At 48.9% G+C, this 23,530-nt stretch overlaps 1 protein-coding gene across 1 annotated transcript; it reads right to left on the bottom strand.

Moving 5' to 3' along the window:
* Positions 1 to 3,372: 3,372 nt before the first annotated feature.
* Positions 3,373 to 8,155, bottom strand: SOX4 (SRY-box transcription factor 4). Its single transcript, XM_075142812.1, has one exon. It carries the CDS (start codon positions 7,272 to 7,274, stop codon positions 5,949 to 5,951), a length of 1,326 nt encoding a protein of 441 aa, XP_074998913.1. The 5' UTR covers positions 7,275 to 8,155; the 3' UTR covers positions 3,373 to 5,948.
* Positions 8,156 to 23,530: the final 15,375 nt, after the last annotated feature.

Here is a 23,530-nt window from a genome sequence, read left to right as displayed (position 1 = left end):
TATGGTATACCTGTCTTGGAGACCATTTATTTTCCTCATGTTGGTGGCAAAATTCATAGCTGATGTTTAGAGCTCATTCAAGGACTCTGGAGAGGAGAGGTTGAAATGGCAGGAAGTGGGTAATCATTTTTGAACTCTGGGATATCAAGATGATCGCAACATGTGTACATCCAGGAGGTCACATTGTAATACCTTGTTAATGTCTTCAAAGCTTTTCAGAGACCTTTGTGGAGTTACTCTACAGTAAAAATGAACCCTAATAGATACATTCAAAAACTAGATCCCACATGCAGAATAAAGAACCCTTGAGAGGTGCGTTAAGCTCTAGTCTGCTATTTTTCCCATTTTCTCGTGGAAGCAGATGTGGCAGAGGATGGTGAGGGAGTCGACCAGCCAGCATGAAGGCTCTGCACTCATATGGCTGCTACTGTGTCATGTATCATGTAAGTGTACGTCACGCCAGCTAACAGGGAGGCTGGGGAGGCCTCTAGCCCAATACTTTCCTTTCTGCTCAGTCAGGCCGTACCTGCTGGAAGTGTAACATGGGAGTACGAAGCTTGCAAATGTGTCTAGCATCGCTGACTCCCGGGGAACCCTACTTTGGTGTTGGAAAAGAAAGAAAATGCGATATGGTCTATGCATGCAGTCACATCACACGCTGCTTCACAAGGAAGCAAATGAAATGATACACAGGGGAGGCAGATCTGATTACTGAAAATTACATACGCTCTTGAGGTGAACAGTCTTCATCTAATATGCAGGTAAATTAATGATTTACAAAGAAGCATGGTCTTTTAAAAATAAATTTTAGTGACAGATATATGCAGCCTGTTATGGTGATTTTTCATTTAAATATTCAATTCTTTTCTGTATGTCTGTGCACTATGGGATGAGCTGATGGAGAAAGTGCAAAGAGCTATAAAAATGAGTGGCTTAGCAAAAGATGAAGAAGAGACAAAATTGTCACAGTATAAGAATGGACAAAATTATCCATACCAAAGTTAAAATAGAAAATAGAAACTTCATTTTTTCACTTGTCACACAAACGAATTCACTCAGCATTACAACAAGATGTTGCAGAGGCCACAAGCAAGAAGGGGATGCCGTGGAGGATAGAATAAATTAACGGAGTGGGATTCATTGGTGACAATGACCATGCGTGGCTCTAAGAAGTCTCTAAAATGCTGGTTGCCAGAGGCCAGGTGAAGGCACACCAGGGAAGGAGCAATCCTGCTTAGCCTTGTTTGCGAGCATGGTTGCAGCTTCCAGGAGCGGGGCTGGGGCCTCTCACACCAGCTGGGGCAGAGGCCCCGACAGCAGCAGCAGGGCAGCGGGAGGAAACAACAGCTACAGCAATCTCGAGTCGGAGATTTCACGATGCTGCGGAAATGCACCTCTTTATGGGCACCCGGCACTCTGGCCCACGTCCAAGGTTGGATCCGGTGTTAGGCAAACCTACGGTCAGACACCGGTTGCGATTCCTAAAATCTAGTTTTCTTTTAACACAGATCTTCATTAAAAAAACTTTGCAATAAATTTGCTAGCTTTCACATTTGCTAAAGGGCTTTTCCTTCCAAAACAATGATATTAGAAATACGGTCTATAAACAAAAAAAAAAGAGTACATTTAGTGATATATCCTTGTGTGGCTTAGCTCTGGGTACTTCCTCTAATGAGAGACTTGCCTTGCTCCATATTGCAGGCAGCAAAGAGCATGTGAATAGTTCCCATTTATGTATATATGCACATATGTAATGTTGTGTCAATATATATATATTTTAGTGTGATTTCCACTTATCTATCCAGAGGCAACAACTTGTGTCACCAAAGAGCCCCCAGAGAAACAATCCGTTTGGCAACACTGGACTTAATTACAATTGAGAACAAAAACAACGTACGCAGGAAACCATAAAACCCCTCAAGTTAACTGTAGCCAACGGCAAACAGGCCCGGAGCGGCAGCGGCCAGACGGGCTCAGCCGGAGCTGCAGTCCAAGCCTGTCGCCTGCAAGTGGCCGCAGTTTGATGTTGTCACCCGTCCCATCACCGCCCCTGGCCGCTTTCTTCCCTGATTTTGACCTGTGCTCGGTCCCAAGAGCAAACCTATCGATAAGCACACCACCTGGGCACAGCAACGTGCTCCAGCCGGGAGTGTCAGGGCGCGCAGCTCCAGCGGGGCGCCTGCCCGCCTCCCCCGCGCACCGCCCGGCCGGGGATGCCCCGACACCCGGGTGGCGAGCCCCGGGGATGCGCCGAGGCCGCGGGCAGAGACATCTGATTTGCAAATGGCGCTGGATGCAAAGAGGCTAACCAGGAAACCTCCCAGGCAATGGGTGGCGTGGAGCCGCTGACGGGGGATTTTTGCATGGCAAATACAACACAGGAATTCATGGGGATAAGGCAGGGCAAACATTAACCTCCTGTGCCGGTGGCTTTGCGAAACAGCCGGTACAACGTCTCTTTTCGTTTGCTGCTCCTTTTTCATGGAGAAGAGTTTATGGCTCAAAGCCAGCTGTAAATTAACAGCTAAGCGAAACCATTATGTCAGTGGGATGCTTTCATCGGCTTACAAAACACTGTTCAAGATACGATGCATAGTCGTAGGCAGGAGGGGAACGCAGGCGGGTCCCCGGGAGGCCGAGGTCAAAACCCAAGGGGGTCACCGGCCTTGGCCCCGGCCGGGGCGCCTCCCATCCTGCGGCCAGCCGGGCGGTGGGGGCAAGGACCCCCACCCGGACCCCCTGAGCCCCCCGGGTCCCCGCCCCGCGCATTCGCACCGCTCATGGCGCTGATCGCCGGGCGTTTGCAAACGCTTTGCATTAGAAAAACTTCATTAAAGGTGCCTCGGAGAAACTATTTTGGATGGGGGGTGAGCGGCGGGGCCCCACTGCTGCCTGACCCCAGTGGTTCGCTCGCTCCGGCGGCTCTCACCCGAAACGCCGGGGCAGAAAGGAAAACAAAAGTCTCGTAAAAGGGAAAATAATCTCAACCCGCGGTGCCGGGAACTCGGGAGAAGCAAACCCCACACCGCCGGCCCCGCCGTGCAGCTGCACAACACCGGCTCCTCCCGCCCCCTTCCCCGGGAGCCGGCCAGCACAAAGCCGCCGGGCCCAAGCCCCGCAACCCCCACCGCAACGGCGCTTCTCGGCGGCCCCCGGCCCCGGAGAGGGGGGCGCGGTTCGGCGGCACGGCCGCCCCTCCCCTGGCCCCTCCCGGCGGGGCCGGCTGCGGGGCGGTGGCTCCGCGCTGCCGCCGGGGCCAGGCCGGGCTGGGCCGGCGCTCCGCCGGGCTGCGGGTACCGCTGCCGGGCGGGGGAGAAAAACCCGGCCGGAGGGGGCCGGGGGCGTAGCAATGATGACAAGAGCAGCCTAGTGTTAGGGTTCAGTTCCAGCTGATTTTATTTCCTTCCCGAAGAAAAAACAAAACAAAACAAAAAAACCAAAAAACAAAAAAAGAGAGGTTATTTACAGAAGGTATATCAACAATCTGACAGGCAGTGAACTTGACATGGTTAGCTGGCATGATCTTTTTTTTTTCTCTTCTTTCCCAACGTTGCGTTGTGGGTGATCGTTAGACAAAAAAAAAAAATATATATTCTACACAGCATATTGCACAGGATGGATGACCAAAAAAATAACAAAAAGAACAAAAAAAGTTAAACCCTTAACGGAACCACCTCATTAGGCAGACGTCCTAGTGCCTGTCATGTTATATTAACATACATAAACACACAATCTTCTTTTTTGCTTATTATAATACAGACTTAAATGTACAAAGATGTTTTCACTTTCTTCATCTTAAACACAACAGCTATAAACCTGAATACATATGCTATCATCATGCCATAAGAGACTAAAACAATTATATTTAGCGACAAGTAGAAAGGATTAAATAGTCAAATACAAGAATGAAAAACGCAGTACATAGTGTCGCGAACTCAAACCGGCATTTAGATAGATCCAGTGGTTTAAACGGCACGTTTTTGCTTATAAAAAAAGTGCAAAAGATGTGGTTTACAAGTTAAAGGTACAGGATCCCTTCTGTGTAAATGCACCAGTTGCTTTACTTCATTTCGGGACAGGTTTCTCCCCAAAACGGTAGCATACAGTGTATACGCCTTAGTCTTCCCCTTCCCCCCCCGGCTCCCCCGGCCCCCTCCCGCCCCCTCCCCCAGAAAGGCAGTGGGCCGCAGGGCGGGCACCGGCGGTGAGGGATGCTGTCACTTTAAGATGCCTGCAGATTGGAGTGTAAACATGGACAAAATAGGGGCTGATTCGTGGGTGTGAGAGTGTGAGTGAGCGTGAGCGCGCACACGCGTGTGAGATACTAACCAGCGGCCCTGTTGTTAAAATCAGGAAATCCAAACAGCGATTTACACCGATTTACACCCCCTTTATATATTTTTTACAAAAATACACTGAGAAAATAATCAAACGTTTTCATCTCTCTTCTCTTTTTGTTTTTAAAAGTGTCAAAAGTCTACATTTAAATATAAAAAATTAAAAGTTAAAACTCTAGCCCTTCAGTGAAGGAGACATAAAAATGGTGCGGGTAACAACGAGAACTACCAAAAAAGGACAAAGAAATACAAGTCAAAAATGTTTGGCCAGTATAAATACGTCCACTTATAAAATGGCATCCGATTACATTTACAAGGAAAAAAAACAATACGAGGATGGAGCATCGGTGAGAAAAAACAGTCTTTTCATTTACAGCTATAAGGAACAAACACATACATACTCTGAGAAAAAATTTGGTCCTGAATTTTTTTAAAGTCCAGCACAGATTTGAGTTGCGTTTGAATCCTTTAAAGAGTTAAGAATGAAAAAAAGCTGGTGATATTTTTGTAGGAATCAAACATAGCGCCATCTATCTGCTCTTATATTATCCTAACACTATTTTTTTAAACTGTTCAACAGTCTTACAGAAATCTTAAAAAGATAGACAGGATAACATGCTGTATTAAACCCCACCAGTGAAATAATCCAACACCATCACGATTCTGAGTAAGAAGAAAAAAACTACTTTTTTTTTTTTCCTAGTATTTTCGATTTTTTTGCAAAAGCCATCGCCCTCCATTTCCCCTGTACCACATCATGACAGAAAGTGTTCCCATTCGGTCTCTGTTTCAAAAGAAGTTTTCAGTGTTCTTGAAGTTTCGGCCTTATTTTTCTCTCTACATATGACATAAGGTGACTGAGAAAAGCACTGCCGCCACCTCATCTGTACGTGCAAATCCGTTTCAGTTTATTATTATCTTCCCCCCACCGTATTTCCAAGACAGCTCTCAAGTGTAAGTCTGGCTCTTCTCCACTTAACTAGGATCTCAGTCCAGCTCCATCCGCCTCCTCCTCCTCCTCCCACCATCGTCGCCTCTTCTCACCGCAGAAGAAACCGGGACAGGATTTCTCCCCCCAAAGGTGAACCTTGCAAAGGCTTGGGTGGATTTTTTTGTTTGTTTTTCTCCTTTTTTCCAAGCAGTTCTGATCGCTCTTTCACACGAAAGGGCGAACGCTCAAGACATCCAGTGTGCGCTCAGCACAATGCATCGCTCCCCCTCCTCTTTATTCGTATAAAGTGGGCAATAACAAAGAACCCAGAGGTGTGTGTGGTTCCCCCCCCCCTTCTCTGTCTCTCTTTTCAGGAAATAAAAAGGAAAAGGAAAAAGACGGCGTTTCGCTCCCGCCAGTCTCTGAAAAAGCAACACCAGGCTCGCCTCTCGGAGGGGGTGTGTGCGCGGGTCCGTCTCCAGCCGGAGGAAGGGGACTGCTGGCCTTTCTGCAAGGAGAGGGCGATCCCTCTCCCGCCGCCTCTCCCCCCGAGCACAAGAAGCAGTCTCACCAGCCCCTTCCCAGGAAAAAAAAAAAGAGACAGAAGCGGCCTGGCGGGGTGGGCGAGTCCTGCCGACAACGCGCGTCTGTGCCTCCTCCAGCAGGGCCCGGCTCTCGCCTCAGTAAGTAAAGACCAGGTTGGAAATGCTGGACTCCAGCCAGTCCCCCGAGATCATCTCACTTACCTCCGGCGTGCAGTAGTCCGGGAACTCAAAATGCGAGCCCGAGCCGGGCTCGAAGTTAAAATCCAGGTCCCGGTCGAGCACCGAGGAGCCGAAGCTGCCCAGGGACATGCTCTCAAAGCCGGGGCTGGGGTTCAGGTCCAAGAGGTCGTCCTCAAACTCGTCGTCCGACGAAGAGGAGCCGGAGGAGGAAGAGGAGGAGGAGTGGGAGGACGCGGAGGAGGAATGCGCCGTCGAGGGGGCCGGGGAGGACGCGCGCAGGCTGGTGTAGCTGCGGTGATCCGAGGGCGAGCCCGAGCCGGACCCTGGGCCGGGCGGCGAGGGGCAGGCGGCGCCGCCGCAGTCCCCGTCGGGCCGGCCCGCCCCGCCGCCCCCCTCCTCGTAGAGGCTCAAGGGGTCGCCGGCCTCCGCCGAGCTGCTCAGCGTGGGGCTGCCGGGCACGGCGCCGCCGGGGGAGGCGGAGGCAGCCGCCGCTTGCCCGCTCCCGAAGATGTAGACCCGCTTCAGCTTCTTCTCGGCCAGCGGCTTGCCGGGGCCCGAGGGCGCGCCCGCCGCCCCGCGGGGCTTGTACAGCGCCTGGTGCTCGGGCGGCAGCAGTGCGGCCGGCGGCTCCCCGGGGAAGGGGGCGGCCTTGCCGCCCGCCGCCGCCGCCTTGCCGTGGGGCTTGCCGCCCGCGCCCGCGCCGCCGCCGCCGCCCGCGGGGGAGGGCTTGGAGCCGCCGCCGCCACCGCCCTTCTTCGGGGCGGGCTTGGCGGGGGCCGCGGGGCCGCCGGGGCCGCCGCCCGCGCTGCCCCCGCCGGCGCCGCCCCCGCCGCCCTTGTCCGCCTTGTCGCCGGGCTTGGCGGAGCTGTTGCCCGACTTCACCTTCTTCCTGGGCCGGTACTTGTAGTCGGGGTAGTCCGCCATGTGCTTGAGGCGCAGCCGCTCCGCCTCCCGGATGAAGGGGATCTTGTCGCTGTCCTTGAGCAGCTTCCAGCGCTTGCCCAGCCGCTTGGAGATCTCGGCGTTGTGCATGTCGGGGGACTGCTCCATGATCTTCCGCCGCTCGATCTGCGACCACACCATGAAGGCGTTCATGGGCCGCTTGATGTGCCCGCTGGGCGTCTTGCACCAGCTCGGGTCGTCCGCCTTGCCCCCCGTGGAGGCGGTGGAGCCCGGCGTGGGGGAAGAGGCGATGCCCAGCTCGATGCCGGCCCCGGAGTCGGAGGTCTCGGCGGCCAGCAGCGCCTCCGTGTTCTCCGCCGTGTTGGTCTGCTGCACCATCGCGGCGGCGGCGGCGGCGGGGGGCTCGCCGGGGCTCAGCGCCGCTCCGGCGCGGGGCAGGGCGCGCAACTTCTCACAGCGGCACCGGGGCGGCGCAGCCAGCCGCGCAGCCCCCCGCGGCCGCGCCCCCGCTCCCCGCACCACTTGTACTTCCACACCGGCGCCTCGTCCCCGGCGGCGCAGTCCTCTCCCCCTCGAGGCGGCGGCGGCAGCGGCGGGGCCGCCCGCGGTCAGGCACAGTTTCTGCAGAAGCAGCGCCGCGAGCCGCCCGTCCAAGTTTGCTTTTTTTCTTGGGGTGTTTTGGGCTTTTTTTTTTTTTTTTCCGGAGGGGGAGGGTGTCGGTCTGCTTTTTTTTTCCTCACCACCTCGGGTCTCCCCCCTCCCCGAAGCAGCTGGTCCAGTTCACAAGTGCTTTTCGCCCGCCCCCGGCGTTTCAGGAGAGCAGCGCGCCCGCCGCCGAACGTCTCTCAGCGCTGGGCACGGCCAGCGTGCACCGCCGCGGGCGGGGGGGGGGAGGAGGCGGCGCGCCCCCGAATCCCCGAAAACCCCGGCTCCAGGACTCGTGGTGGCGGCGGCGGCGGGCTCGGCGGCCAGGAGTTTGTGCAGGTAGGATTTGGCAGTTGCGAGGTACCGAGCGAAAAGAAAACCCCTCGGGGGAAGAAAAAAAAAAAAAGAAAAAGAAGGAAAAAATAATAATTGAAAAAAATCCCCGAAAAAAGAAAAGCGCTCGTGCATGAACGAGTGTGTACGTCCCCGGCAGGAAGAGCGGCGACCCGGGCGCCGAGCCCCGTCCTCCTCCTTCCCCGCCGCCGCCGGTGCTGCTGCTGCTGCCGCCGCCGCCGGTGCTGCTGCTGCTTCTCCGCGCGCGCGGAGCCCCGCCGCGCCGCCCCCCGCCGACCCGCGCGCCCGCCCGCCGGGCGATGCCCCGCGCCCCCCGCGCGCCGCGCTCCGCCGGCTGCAGCTGAGAGCGGACCCCGCGCCCGCCCCGCGCCGCTTTATCCTTTCGCAGCCCGCCCCGCGGCCAATGGGGCGCTGTATCCAACGCCTCCGCGTGCCAAGCCCCGCCCGCCGCCCGGCGATTGGCGGCCGCCGCGGCGCGGTAATAATCGCCGCGTGCAATGAGAAGCGCCCGCGCTGACCTCATTCCCGGCGGCGGGGCGAACTTTTTAAAAGGGGCAGGAGGGCAGCCCCGCGCGCCGCCCCGCGCCCCGCCGCGCACGTGCCCGCGCCCCCCCCCCCCCCCCACTCCCGCGCCGCGCTCCTCCCTCCCCTTCTCCCTGCCGGGGAAAAATTAGGAAATCAGCAAAAATCATCATAATACAAATAATTTAAAAAAAAAGGGGGGGGGATAACCCGACCTGCCCCCACGCGGGGTGCCTGCGGGAGGAGGCGCTGGGGGTCGCGGCGGGGGCGGGCGGAGGGGAGGGGGCGGCCGCGGGTGGGCGGCAAGCGGGGACACCTGCCCGCACAAAGGGACGGGCGGGCGTCCCCGGCGCTGCCGCACTCCCGGCGGGCAGCGCTGCCAGCGGCTCCCAGGGGACGCCGGAGCGCCCCGCGCGCGTGCCCCCACGCCCACAGGCAGAGTGTGACGGAGGGGGTCGTCACCCCCGGAGAAGTGCCCGCGGAGCGCTGCCGTCACGCCCCCTCCGCCACGGAGTTGGAGCTGAGCGGCGCCGGGGGTGGGACGGGACGGAGGGCCCCGCACCTCCCGCGGAGCGGCGAGCCTCATACGGGCGACGGCGTTAATTAACCGCTGCCTCCCGCCTCGTCTCCACGGCGCGGCGGGAGGAGGAGGTGTTGCCCTTACCGCTCGTTTACCCCCCGCGCCTTCCGCCGCGCTTCGCCACCGGCCGCTCCCCCATGCCGCAGCCCCACCGCGCCGCCCAACCTCCCCTCCGGGGGGGGCTGCGGCTGGGGGGCCCGGCCAGGCCCCGCCGGGTCCTCCGGGAGGCGGGAAGGGGCCGCCGGGGGGAAGAAGCGGTGCTCGGCCGGCACGCAGGTACCAGCCTCCCGCGGCGGAGGTGCTGCCGTGCCCGCCCCCCCCGCCCCGGCCCTGCCCCGCCGAGTGGGCCCCCCCGCTCCCCCGGCTTCGGGGCCCTTCCCAGGGCGCGAGATGCGTTTCGGGGATTGATGTTTCACCTCATTTCCCCCTCCCTCCGCCCTGCAATGATCGATACCGAAGAAAAACAGGGCAGCTGTGAAGTACCCCTTAAGGCCTCGCGGCATTAAAAAACCCCAATACTCAGGTAAAAGGGATGGTAAGGCCGTAAAAAAATGGCAGTGTTACTGCCCAAAGATGCCTCACATCATTCTTCAGGCCAGGGACCAAAAAGGCTGTTAGACAAAACAGCTGTGAGAAATTTTGTTCCACACAACACCAGTTAAAAACACTTTTTAAATCAGAAAAAAATGGTTGGAAACAGCTGAAATGTCTAAGAAAGAGGTCTAAAAATAAGTTACACATTTTTGCAAGAAAATTTATGGTAGGATCCTTTAGCAGGGTTTCTAGCTGGTTTGAGAACAGGCTTTGAATATTAAGATCACACATTGGACTCCAACTATTACACTGTCATAAAGTCCTGAGAAAAATCCCAAATTCCTAATACCTCCCTGGGTAGGTCACCTACGTTACTGAGAGCATTTACAAAGACGCAACCTAAATAATTGCTCTGCTTGCAAAAATAATACATTGTTTCCTCTTTCAGCCTCTGGTAAGCATCGGATAAAATACTGCTTTCTGCTGGGTTGACGACATCCAGTGACATCAGTGGAATTTCTCACCTTTACACTTTGTGAGTAGTAAATCACTCCATCTTTTTCCCCCACAACCCCAAAGATAATGTCAAATCTGTTCTACCATATACCACCAACTTCTATAGAAATGGAGGCTCGCAGTGGTTTTGATGCCAGGAGTAAGTACTGGGCTTATTTACACTCTGGGTGTTCATGTGCAGCGGTGTGAAAAACTGAGATTGGGAGCAGTCAGTAGCTTCTGGCTGCTTCACCTGTTAGCACGGTATCCAAAAGAATTTCAACCCCCAACTATCATATTTTGCATATAAATATCAATTTATTTAAACTACAAAGCAAGTGAAATATTCCCATGTTTCTAGACACAGGTTAAAGCAGAACAAATAAAACCTAAACTGATAAGCAGAGACATAGAAAGAAAAAGCTTTAGAGAAGCTTTTCACTCAGTTGTGGTACGGTGTGCAAGGTCTTGACTGCCATGGATAAAAATTATCTCCAGGTGAGTTAAGTGTTATCTTGATGAAAGCAGTCACGTCGATTTAATCTTGGTTCAAAAAGTGTGCATGTGGGATGGACAAAAGAGTATTATTTCCTGAATGAAAACTTTACAAAAGTGCAATTTAGAACTGCTTAATAAAGCAGTTATAAAAATACGATGTGAAACTCTATAAAAGCATTTTATTACAATTTCTTGGCTGTTTCCTTGAAGTTAATTGCTTCCACCCCTAATCCTCCAATGCTGGACGGCAAGTGCCTTCCAGCTCCCCAAATTTTTAAGCCTAGGTGTAAAGCGTGAGCATTCAGCTTCCATCTAAAACGCAGTTTTAAGAGCTTTGGCAAGATTTCTCCACGTTTTACAACTTAAAAAGCCTCGAAACTTCATTCTATTTCCTGCGGGCTTTGTAAGGCCGGGGGTGCGGAAAGGGACGCGAGGTGGCAGCGCTGAGCCTCTTCTGCTAGACGTGGGAAAAAGCGGAGCGACCGAACCCGGGATTTTTTTCAAAATTATTATCGTTACTATTATTATTCTGATTAATTTTTTCCCCATGGTTTTACTGAGCAGCATAGCGCTGCAAGTTTCTAACTGAAATTCAGTAGGTTGGCATACAAGAGCTCTCAGAGCGGCAATGCCGACACATTCACCTGTACGCTGCTGAAACACTTCACGATTGACCATCGAGCTCATCAGGGGGATTTAAGGGCATGGTCATTAATAACGCAATTCGCACAGGTACGGCTGAGAACCGGAACCTGCAGTTCGCCTTGCACATGGAGCAAGAGCGTGTTTCAAAGGGCTCGTCCTGAGTCAAAGCTTCTGGACGAATCTGCAGCAGTACTGGGCACTACAAGCATTGATTCAAGGTTTTCTGTGTGAATCAGACTGCAGTCCCCACCGGCTAAAACGTCTTGAGAACACGCAGATTTAGCACCGCGGCAGATTTTTTTCCCCCTCCCTCTTAAGCTGAGGATTACTAGCGCTCAGGCTTATTTAACTGCAGCCCTTGCAGTTGATCTTTTCCACACCCCCAGCTCTGTAGGCTGTGAGAAATGCTTTGGAGTCGACTCCGGCTGAGCTTACGGGAGGCAAACCTTCCCTCCCGCTAAACATGTTCCTGCATGCCCTCGTCGGCACGGAGCGCTTCTCGTCCTTGACGGTACGCTGCCCGGGCAGCCAGCACAGCGAGCAGGGCCGGGAAGCCCCCACAGCTTCGCCAGCCGCCTTTTATCCTCTGGAGCCTCCTGTGCTGGCCAGCGGAGGCAACTCCCCAGCCACCGGGAACCGGCAGGCTCATCTCTCCGCCGGGGTGTGCGCGGTAATTAACACGCACGTTAATTCCACGCCGTTACCTGAGCAGACACCCTCACCACGCTGTGCACGGTGCATCCCCTGTCTTTAACCACCCGCCCTTGCCCAGCGCAGCTCCGATCCCCAGCACTTCCATTCCCCCCTCCGGCGCCCCCGCGCCCGCGCAGCGGGGCCCTCCTGTCCACGCACGGCGATAAACACGGGCGGGCACAACCCTCCTCCCGCCGCCGTAGCCCTCCCGGGCCGCCCCGGGCGCTTCCAGCCCGCGCAACGCTCAAACCCCGCCTGCAGAAGATGAACGGGCGCGGAGCCGCAGCAGGCGTTGGGCGGCGGGTGGGGCTCCGGGCGGGCGGCGAGCGCCTGCCCCCCGCGGCGGAGGGCGCTCCGCGGCCGCGCACCGTCCGCAAAGGGGCGGGGGAGGGGGGGGGAACCTGGCAGCGCGCGGCTCTCCGCGCCCCCCCGCGGAAAGCGCGCCGCCCGCTGCGGACCGAGGTCCTCGCGGCGGGGCGGGGGCAGGTGGCGGCGCCCCCGCGGGACTGAAGCCGCGTGGGGCGTATTCACCCGCACGGAAGAAGCAGGGCCCTCAACCGGGCACGTCCTGAACAATAACATCAGCGGGTCATTTAGTGACCCGCGAGGAAATGCTGCGGCTAATTAAGGCGGTTCCCGGGACATCTTGCTTCCCGTCACTCTGTGACGGGCGTCCACACGGTGGGGAAAGGCGGCATCTTATTTTCCTTAAAAAAAACCCTGTATTACTTCTGAGTGTGTTTCTGCCTGCGACCGAAATTCACCTCTGTAACATATATTTTGCCTTGACATTCTGTGTCGCATTTTAAATAGCCGATTTGGGGTGATTTTAGCCTTCCTGAATTGCAAATGACAAGGCCACACCAGAGGTACGCTGCTAAAGAACACCTTCCCCACCATCTTTCTCTTGCCTGTTTTGCTCCACGGAAAACAAAGTTGATGAGATACTTGCCATTAAGGGGAAAAAAGCCCTGGCTTTTAAAATAACACGATGATAGCAGATATTCATGATCGAAGAAGAGCGTGCTTAAGGATGAGAGGTGTAAACTGAGGCATGGATGTGGGCCCTCCTTCTTCATCCTGTTTGCAAGAAGAAAACTCCATTGCACAATTGCATCACTCCGATTCACAGAGTACCTTTATTCAACGTGATTCATGAACGCTTTGAACTCTCCCCGATAGCGTTGTTGAGAAGAACTTTTATTACTGGGAAGTGTTTTATAGAGGATATTATTTACTTAGGAGTGAAAAAATCTGTTGCCTAAAGATGTATGGTATTGTTTCCTTCAAAAATGTGTGTTCACTTACGTTTTACTTGAATACAAGCCTTCACATAGATACCCAGCGCTCTTGTTATGAGAACGCCGAGACATTTCTAGCTCATTTAATACAATAAGTAGGTAAGAAGCCATTTGCGTATACATATTTATATTAATTCAGATATTAATCACTTATATGGAAATGTTTGGTTTGGGAAGGCAGAAACACCTCTCCAGAGATTTTTAATAAGAAAATATGATAATACCGTCTCTCCTTTATCCACTTTGGTGACTTTTTAAGTTCAAACTTGTTCTCTAAGGATAACACAAGTTCAAAAAGCTCTGTTAAAAAAATAAAAAAGAAATTTGAAAAACACATTGTTTGCATTTACTTAAAAGGAGAATTGCAACCTCTATCCAATCCTATAAGATTTAGCGAAGTTTTTTTTTTAAAGCTTCATACAAGAAAAGCTTTTACTTCATTTTTAAAGCTGTTTTGTCAAGCCTTTTCTGAAAAGTGAAAAGCAACAGCCACAAGGTTGAAGAGGAATTACCGGTCTGCTGCATATGTATCAGCAGATTGCATATTCATGAGCTGCAGCTGCCGTGAAGGCTACCCCGTGAAGGGTAGCCCAAGAGGAGCGCCAGAAGAGGAACAGCGGCTGGTGCGTGCCTGCAGCCAGCCCTCTGGCAGAGCCGAGCCTTTCTCCCTCCAGGAGGATTAGGGAAGGAGTGCCCTGCTCCTTCGGACCACCGCACTGTTTGAATGCGCTCCTCTGTTCTGCCCCTGATGCTCCCTCCTAGCCATCTGTACTCGTCCTTCCTGCTTGCTCTCACCTTCCCGTGCCTTCTCCTACAAGCTTATCGCTACCGCTCTCGTAACGTTCAGCCCATCTTTTCCTGCCATCTCTATGAGCGAGCAAACAGCTGCGAGAAGACAGTTCAGCAGAAGCCCACAGAGTACCAAGAATGAAGTAATATTTCCGTTCACTTCCACAACATCATGATGTCACCCAGACTTTAGCATCGTTGATAAAATGCAGCTACAAAACCACTCTGCATTGAATTAAATTTGGGTTGTTTTTAAAGATCCTTTAGTGGGATGTTGCATGCTATTTAATTCATGACTAATTGACTTCTTGTGTGAAGCAAAACGTTGTTTATACTTAGTAGTCCTGGAAAGGAGGCATAAGGTAATCCCTGTGCACATAGGAAAAAGGATTCTTATAAAATTTAAGTCTTCTAACTTGTTTCTTGCAAGACCATTTCTTGAGTGATATATTCAAGGTAATTAAATAATAATAATAAAAAGATCTTACATAGGATTTAGTTGTGATCGTTGTCTTTTTTTGGTAAACTCTGGGTTACTCATGGATGCTTATCCACAGGATCCAACTCTAAGTAAAGAAAATGCCTTTGGCAACCTGTGGACAATTGGAGTTATCCAGGTACTCTAAAATGATTCTGGCAGAGGAGAGAAACTCTGGAGCAGCACCCGGTTTTTGACTCACCAGAAAACTGTCCCCCAGGCAGATCCAGGGTTGGCGTGTAAGGTGGCTTTCTGGAGGCTTTCTGCAGAGGCTCCAGAAGAGCCTGTCGTCAAATAACGCTGTTTACTGTTCAGAACAGAATGGTGGAGGTAATAACTGTGATTATTTTAAATGTCTTTAATTTTAGGATCTCCTGAGGCATGGAAATAACTGTGACTAAAACCAGCAATGTCACGCCATTAAGATTGGTCCTAAGAGTGGCCTATCATTCTCTGATATGTCAACTTTAGACAACATTTAGTATTTTTTATCATAAAATTGCCTTTGTACTCAAAAATTCATCCCTCTCATTCAGCCCCGTTCAGACAGAACGGATTAATTTCTGTCAAACAAATTGTACTTAATTTTTCTGATTTGTTGTTTCTGATGCACAGGTCAAAAAAGCAACAGCAGGTTCTGGTGGGAAGAGGCAGAATACATTTTAATCTAAAAGGAATGAGAGCAAAAAGTATTTTTCTTACCATTTTTTCCCTTTTGTGCTCAGGACAAATACAAGTCTGGCTCTCTTCCTGGTTTCCTTCCAATTGTTCTTAATGATGGTGGTGGTGTGACAATTAGGAAGTAGATTTTTTTTTTTAATCTTTCTGAACAGATTGCTCAAATGATACCATTCTGTACTTGCCAGGGTCTATTCTACAATCTCTGTCATCTACTATGCTTATGCCTCTTGTGCAGAATAAGGTTCCTGGTTTAATATTAAATATTAATTTTTTTTTTTAATATATTTTCAAAAGCTTTTTTTTCCTAAGAATAGTGTCTTTTTGAAGAGAATGTCAGAAAAGATTGGTAAAGTTCTACACTACTCTATGTAGTCCTGATCTAACTGCACACTCAAGAAGCGTATATATTAGTAATCTTAATGTGCAGGTGTGCTTAAGTGAGGCAGGATGTCTGAATTTGCATTGCTTTATAGAATTTGTATTTAAGTTTGATTAATTGCTATCAGACATAACAAATTGTCTGTATGGAACCTCAGGAAGCTAGAATATTTTTGTGTTACAAAAATCAGGCATTTTCCATGTATTATTCCAAAATTTTAATCCTCAGCTCATGTGTTTCACCAATACACAGTCTGGTGTCTTATCTAAGCATCAGAAATGAATAAAAAAACCTGAACCATTGAATTTTGCTTTATAAAATTCCTGATTTATTGAATATTGTATAAGAGGATGTCAATGTATAGTAATTTTGTGGATTATAAATATAGTAGTTGAAAAATTGAAAAATATTGCACTCTTGCTAATCAAAGCACTTCCATAGAAAGATTATCTACTAAACAGCCCTTAGTTTGGTTGGTTGATTGGGAGAGCCTTTGAAATTTGAGGTGTAAATCTTGTTGATATATCAGAAAATATCCTTGTATTCAGGAGAGACTATGCACATCCAATTATTCTACCCTTACTCCCATTTCATTCAAAGAAAAAAAACCTTTCATTTTAATACCTGACTATGGGACAGCTTCCCCCAGCTAATAGTCTGCCCAGAACTTAAGTTACACAATGAAGTACCAAAGAAGGTGCTTTAAAATGGCCTTACAACCCAAGCGTCACCCAGATAATACAGAAAGTTAGCATATAGACCAACTTTGCTCAGACTTCGTGGCACCTGTTTCCACCTGAGAGTTACTCCTTCATGCACTCATCCTGGTAACTGGGCTTTGTGGAGGCTCTGAGGTGGAAGGTAACGGTGCCGGTGGGTGGGTAGTTGCTGCGACATACCCGCACGCTGACTGTTTTAACCTCAGGGTTGGGATAAACAGCAGCTGCCCGTGTGTGCCCCAAAGTGGGGGTTTGAGGCACGCACTTCGTCTCAGTGCAGATCTTATGGTTTTCCTCATGCTCTCACCTCTGTAACATAAAGTACCTCCTTGTGCCTCTGCCGGTGTGGCATGGAGGAAGTTACATGGTTCCCAGGGTGGATGTTTTGCATGGGGTGGAAGTAACCAGGATACAACACTGCGTCTTGTGTATCTTACACCTGGTGTGTGAGTAATGCTCATTCTGGAGGTGTACAATGGTGAAGAAACATCTCTGAGGCACTACAGCGTATTGCTAATATGAACACCCGCATATGCACAAGCATTGTACCGAAGACTTCTGTGTATGACCTTTTCTCCCTGTATGTATAAAAGGGGGAAAAAAAATCACTAGCAGGCACAAGTAGTGAGACCACTGGGGAAAAAACAATCTTTAGACTACAGAACTAACAAAGACAGAAGAGTATCAAGTTCCTATAGAAATAGACACTGGAGATACTTGCTTTTTAGGATAGATGTACACTGTAGACTGTGGTGTAATGTAAAAATACCTGAGCTAGCTGTAAATAAGCCATCATAGGTACCAGAAACAATAGGAGGTGTTCTGAGGTTTTCACCCTCGATTTATGGGTCCCATCAGCTGTGATTCAAGGGTGGCTCCAGTTGTCCGAGGTATTTATACAGCAGCTGGGAATGGGCTGTGGTGCAGGTATGCCCTGCTCTGCTCTCTAGCTCTTGGTCCACTGTCTGTCTGTGCACAGCTCTGCTCCCCCCTGGGGTGAGGGCTCCGCAAGGCAGGCACCAGCAGACTTCTGGCTCCTTTGCATAGCTTCACCAGCCCACAGCTTTTCATGTCTTGAACTTTCTGCTTCCCTGCCCTCAGCCTCAGCGTCGCTCTAATAGAACTTCTGCACTAATTTGTTTTTAATCAGGTAAAGGAAATTTAAATAGCATTCACCCAGCGCATAACTCATGTTCAGTCCAATCTTGAAAAAATTTACCTATGGGAATTCTATTGATTTCATCTTCAGTATCACATGGAGCAAGTGAGCAGATAAATTGCCCACCTACTGATAAAGATAAAAATCATCCATCATTTAAACTTCTCAAGTAATCTATTTTTGTTTTTTCCATTTCCTTATCCCAGAAATGTAATGCCATCTTTATTGCTATAAATGGAAGAAGCTCTGCTGTTCTTACATAGATATATGCTGATGTATTTTGTAAGCTTATATACTTCATATATTCAGTAACTGAGGTTTCAAAATGCATGCTGCTGTACATCGTGGTGTAAAAGGGCTTGATGCTGCTTCTCGAAAAGCTTAACATGTAATGCCAAAATTGTTGCAAACTAGAGGAGCAGAAGTGGTGTCTGACTGCTCTTTGGATTGTTCACAGATTTCTAAGCAAATCCAGCCATGAAAGGATATCTGACACCCAACTATGTCACAGCCATGGTGAGCCTTCAACTCAGACATTTAATTATATTTAGAATTTTTTGCCTACAATTGTTCTTCTTTTGGAACGCAGGGCAACAGCACTATATTAAGCACACACTGACAGGGGCAGTGGAATCTGTTGTCTAATGGGGACTGTAATATTGCATGTATACATAAACTGTGGCAGCGTGTGATATACCATTACTTAAATGGGGGACTTGCATAGCTGTCATCTTGTAACGAGAACAAATGATAGCACAGGTATATTTTCAGCAAGATGGTAGAGCAATTTTTCAGGTTTAGTTAATACAGTAGTCTCTAGCTGGAGTAAAAAAATCAATCCCCCATATTCAGAAAGCTCCTTTTTTACCATTCTGGTTTTTAATTCTTCAAATCGACTTGTGAGTATGCGGTCCAGTTGCAGATTTGGAAAGTCTGCCCAGGGCTGGTGATCTTTCAGACGCCTCTCAGGCAGCAGCGCTCAGTTCCATCTTCTCAGGATAAAGCAGGAAAATTTCCTGCTGTTTTGGGGAGCAGTACCCTGCTGTCCTGCACCCGGGAGCAGGGGCTGGTCACCCACCAGTGCATGGCACTGCCTTGCTGCAGTGGAGCGGGTGCTCGGCGAGCACTTCCCAGCCCTCAGCACGTTCCTTTGGCCGAAACAGGTTTGCTGCCCCACGAGGCGCTCAGCTGCCCTCCCTGGGGAGACGCCAACACCAGTGGTGCTGTAGGGAGCAGCAAAGCAGCTCCGGGGGGGGGTGGCTGCTGCTTTTTGGGGGGGTGCCAGAAGTTTTGCACACCTTGGTCCACATGACAGCCCCGCGCCACTCTTCACAGCCACCCTCTGCTTCCCAGCGTTCTGATGCCTGTTCATGAGTAGGCAAAGTGGTGTCGGAACACTGCGCATGCAATGAGCCTCCTTTTTTGTGTGGTTTTTCTAGCCTAAAAATAAAGGGAGCTGTTACTCGGGAGCTGTTGATGACTTCCTCAAGGGGAAAAAAGTGACTGCTGTGGCTGTTGGTAGGTTAACTTATATTCGTATTGTATTTTTGTTCAAAACCATAGAAAGTCTTGCAAGGCCTTTGCAGTCCTGAAGGCAATTTCATTACAAAGTGCTTTTTCTCTCTCTGAAACAAACACATTCAGCTGAGTTGTTCAGTCCACACTGGTGAGATACAGTCTCATTTATTCAACTTACTCCTTCCCTCTTTCAAAGCACGAAAACACAGGGGTAAACTTTTCACAAACTGGAAAAATAAATCCGCTCCATACAAGTTTTTCCTTATTATTTCCTCTATTATTTACCAAAGGAAAAAAAACCCCACCAACAACAGTTACTCTGCATTTATCACAGTGACTAGTAGAAAGCATGTGATTCTTATGGTAAGCAGCAATTTACAGATGGCCAGGTGCAATCAACATATCTAATCTTATCATGCATTTGTTTTATTCGCAGCTGCAACAGTTGGTGTCAGTTAATAGGTTACCAACCATGAAGTATATTTATTTCCTTTTATCCTGCTTCAGGGCTATAGAAGTGATTTGTAAACTGTCCTAGCTGTTGAATTTACATTTAATTTTTATGTGCGTGGCTTTTTTGTTATCTAGTTTGTGCCACTTAGGAAGAAAATGAAAATGCCTTCCAGAGAATCCATTGTGTTTTCATTTGATCCATTTCTTTTTCTATGGATGTAGAAACTTTAAAACTGTGTGTTTGCTCTCTGGGTTTCTAATATAGAGTAGAACATAAGTTATCTGTCAAGAATAAATTTTTGTGTGGCTTTTTTTTTTTTTTAAAAGAATGATCTCTCATTGATGAGGGCTCAGTTTTGCCTCTCTACTTCCATCAAGTCATGTGGTGGATTCACTATCAGCCCTTCCAAGTAATCAATCACAATCTGTATAAGCTAAATTTTCAACTGTAGTCATAAAAAAATCAGGATTAAATTCTGTTCTTAGCATTATGGCTCACACTGTGGACACTGGGTTGTATAGATGTACATACAGTAGTAAACTAACCACGTATCCTCCAAAGCTCTCCATATTCTGGTACAAAATTAAAAAGCCTGTTTAAAATAAATGCATTTAGTCCTTACCAATGAGTCTTTTCCAGTTTTTGTAATGGAGTGACAGTCTTGGTTGTGTCATTTTTTTGCTTTCGCTTACATCAAGACCACTTTGTGTTAGATAAAGAGTGATACAATAATAATTCCTCTATAACTTACCTGCTTACATATATTTTGCTTACATGTATCTTCAAATCTGCTTCCCAACTAAAGGAGTTTTAACAGTAAGGAGTACAGCTATTAGCACATGTCAATGTGTGTAAGTCAGATACTCAGAAAAATAATGGAGTTGCACATGTGAGTTTAACAAAACAGAAATAAAGAGAAAAGAATCTCAGATTTTGATCCTGATTATGGTTTTAAAATGCATGACAGCAGTGTCTTATCATTGTCATAGAGCAGCATATACGCATAGTAATTGGCAACTGTTAAATGTATGAATTTAATGGACTTGAACAAATAATTGCAGGGAATAATTTGCCTATTCATATTAGCCCCTTTCTCTGCACATATTGTTTTGAGGTGGATTGGAATTCCCTCTGACTTTTTATTCTGAACTACACTTTCTCTTTTTAACATATTTTTGTTGATCTAATACTTAATCCTAGCACTATATTTGCATTGCTGTATAAAACATTGAAAATAAGACCTTTGTTTAAAAAGCCTATTACTAGTTCTTCATAGATTGAGAATCTAAGCTAAAGGCTTTAAAACATTTTGTAATTTGATATAAATAATGACTGGATGCATGCCAAGATTTTGTACAAACTGGCCTTTTTTCTCCACTGGCCTGACTTGGAAGGCTCTGTTGTTCATGCTCCTTCTTATCGCTCATCATATTATTGTGGGTGGGAAGACTTTTCTCCAGGTGAGGGTAAAATCTTTCCAGATATATCTACACCAGTTACTCTGTCACTGGGGTTGGAGACAGGATTATCCAGATTAATACATTGTAAAATGTATGAACTTACAGTTGGGCAAATAAGGCCATAATAGCAATTTTTAAGCTTCCAGCTTTTGTGGTTGGAAGGTGAAGCCACTGCCTTACCTGATTTACTTGCTAAATCTGAACTTAACTTTCAGAGGTTGAATATTTGAATAGTTGACCTCTTATGCTCGGTTACACATGCTAATTCCAGTCTAATGCAGAAGATACTAATGGTTACACATGCTAATTCCAGTCTAATGCAGAAGATACTAATGTGTATATGCATGTCTACTCGTTGTAAGGTTTCGTACTTCATACTGAGTTCACTCACTGTACCGCAGTGGGAGGACGGGGGTGCGTTTGGACTCACGTCACTAGCGTGGGGCTTGACTCCTGGGTAGCCTGCCCGGGGTTCAGTGCCAGCGGCAGTGGCACCGCTCAGAAACGCCTGTGCAGCAAGACCAGTGTTACCCCAGGACCACTGCTGACCCCAGCACTAGCGAGGGTGAACGCAAGAGTGCCCATCACCCTTCTAGTCCACGGAAGAAAGCGTTAGGAGAGGCTCTCGTGGCACCTCTTTTCACAGCTTTTTTCAAGACATTTATTCTACAGGTCCTTTCTACACAGGACTTGTGGAATAGCAGAAACATTTGAAGCAATGTGTTAGCGACATTAATCACTTTTAACAGGTCCATTTTTTCACTATGCCTGTGTGTACTGAGGCCACAGTAACCCACTGAGGTCCAGCTGACCGTTCTGGATGGCGCTGCCCTTGGGGCTCTGAATGAGGCACCTTTTGCAGCTTTCATCCTGTTTTATTCGTTAAAAAGGGGAAAAATGGGTATAATCCTGATAGTTTTAAAGAAAACGCTGAAAGGTTGGGGGAAAAAGCCTGAATCTTCTCTTTAGCGAAGTCTGCTCTTATCAGCAATGAGGGCTAGAACATGCTTTTCTTATCTCCGTCTCTATCTCCAGTGCCCATCGATGTCATTTCAGTGTTGATACTAATAGCGGTTTTACTGCGGAGCAAAACAAAGAAGAAAGAAGCATAGGAACAGTGTCCCATTTCGGTGCTGTGGCAGGAGGAAGTTTAGGCAAATGCTGCTGTTCTCTGCCTAGGTCAGACCGTGGAGCGGTACACCCCAGGGAGAAGCTCAGGGCACTGGAGGTTTCCATCAGCCACGCACTGAAGGGAAACCAACAGCAAGAGCGCAGGAGCGTACGACTCTCAGCCAGGCTGTTCCCCTCTGGAGAGCCACCTCCTCTCTGGGGGTCGGGATGAGATGTTGGAGTCTCCCAATTCTCGGGATGTCTGCTTGCTGACCCAGGCACGCATCTCAGCATCTTTAACACTTGGGTCATGTTTCCACTTTTTTTCTTTTTCTCCCAAATCAAGGAGAGCGAAAACCTTTTGGTTGTTTGCCAAGCAAGTGCTGAGCTTCAGGCACCATCACAGGACTCTGGGAATTAGGATTCTATACACTTGCTTATTAGATTACTATTTTTGACCTCAGTGGTCTGAAGACTTAGTAAAAAGTAATCTACTGAAGGAAGATTTAGCCTTAGGAAGTGCAGAGTTCATACAATTTTCTTTAGAAACATAGGTGAGGGCACAGCTGAAATGGGTGCAACATTGGAGGGAAGTGCTGCTCTCTGCTTCCCCACGCCAGTTCTGAGTGCAGAAGAAACCAGCAGGTACTAAAGTGCTTATCATCCCCTTCGTGTCTATCTATTGTTTTTCTACTTGAAAGTGGGCAACTTTCTAATGTAAGACAATACTTCATAAGACTACCTAATCTGATGTATTCTCTAGGGAGTGTTTTATTCTGTTTTTTCCTTTTGTAGTGCAGAGCATGGTCTGACTCCTACTATCACACAGTCAATCCTCAAAGCCCATACTCCATTGTAACGGTAGCAGTGACCTTGAACTCACCTGGCTTTCCTGTGCAATGAGACTTCTGGCTTTTGCCCTTTTACTGTAGGTACACAGGGATGTTTTGGCCCTGCGAGTTCATCAGTTCAGAACTTACATTACTTATATTCAGTAATCTTCCCAAGTCAATCTGAGAGCTTTCTGCAAATTTGTCAGTTTAGAACTTGAAATAGAATTGGATTAATTTTGCTTTTTAATGACTAAGCGCACCATTATTTTAATAATGACAGTTCAGGCACCCAGGTAGTAATTATTCCTGACAGTCTACAGGTGAGCATATCCAGCTCAGAATAAATTACTAAACACGTGTTCTGGCAGACTTCAGAGCAAGCAAACACAAATTACTTTTTTTTACCCTCATAGAATATTATTTTCTATTAAGGACCACTTGAGAGGTAATCTTCTGTCTCTTGGCTTGGGGGGGAGGTTTATGAGGAGGGGTAAGAAAAGATCTTTCCTTCCTTAATCTATTAAAAGACACCTAGATTTCAAGCCTTAAAAAGAATGTCACCAGTCTCAGACGCTGCCTCTGAAGCAAATAGGCATGAAATTAAGTATTAGCATCCGCTGAGGGAAGTGGGCGCTGTCATTTGAAGGATGCAGGGACTTCACTTTCCATCCATGGCAAACCTATTTGAGAGAGATCGTTCCCCCTGGACTCTGCACCATTTGTTGCCCAAGGTAGTGTGTAAGAGAAAACATGGTTCTCACTGATCTATAAAATATAACAGACCTCA

This window comes from Calonectris borealis, chromosome 2 (assembly GCF_964195595.1).
Source record: "Calonectris borealis chromosome 2, bCalBor7.hap1.2, whole genome shotgun sequence".
NCBI classification, from domain to species: Eukaryota; Metazoa; Chordata; class Aves; order Procellariiformes; family Procellariidae; genus Calonectris; species Calonectris borealis.
Note: the sequence above shows the minus strand (reverse complement) of the source record. Positions and strands in the feature narration are given on the sequence as shown.

What these genes read in the sequence shown, in the direction of transcription:
- SOX4 (XM_075142812.1), bottom strand. Translation starts at nt 7,274, where the DNA reads ATGGTGCAGCAGACCAACACGGCGGAGAACACGGAGGCGCTGCTGGCC.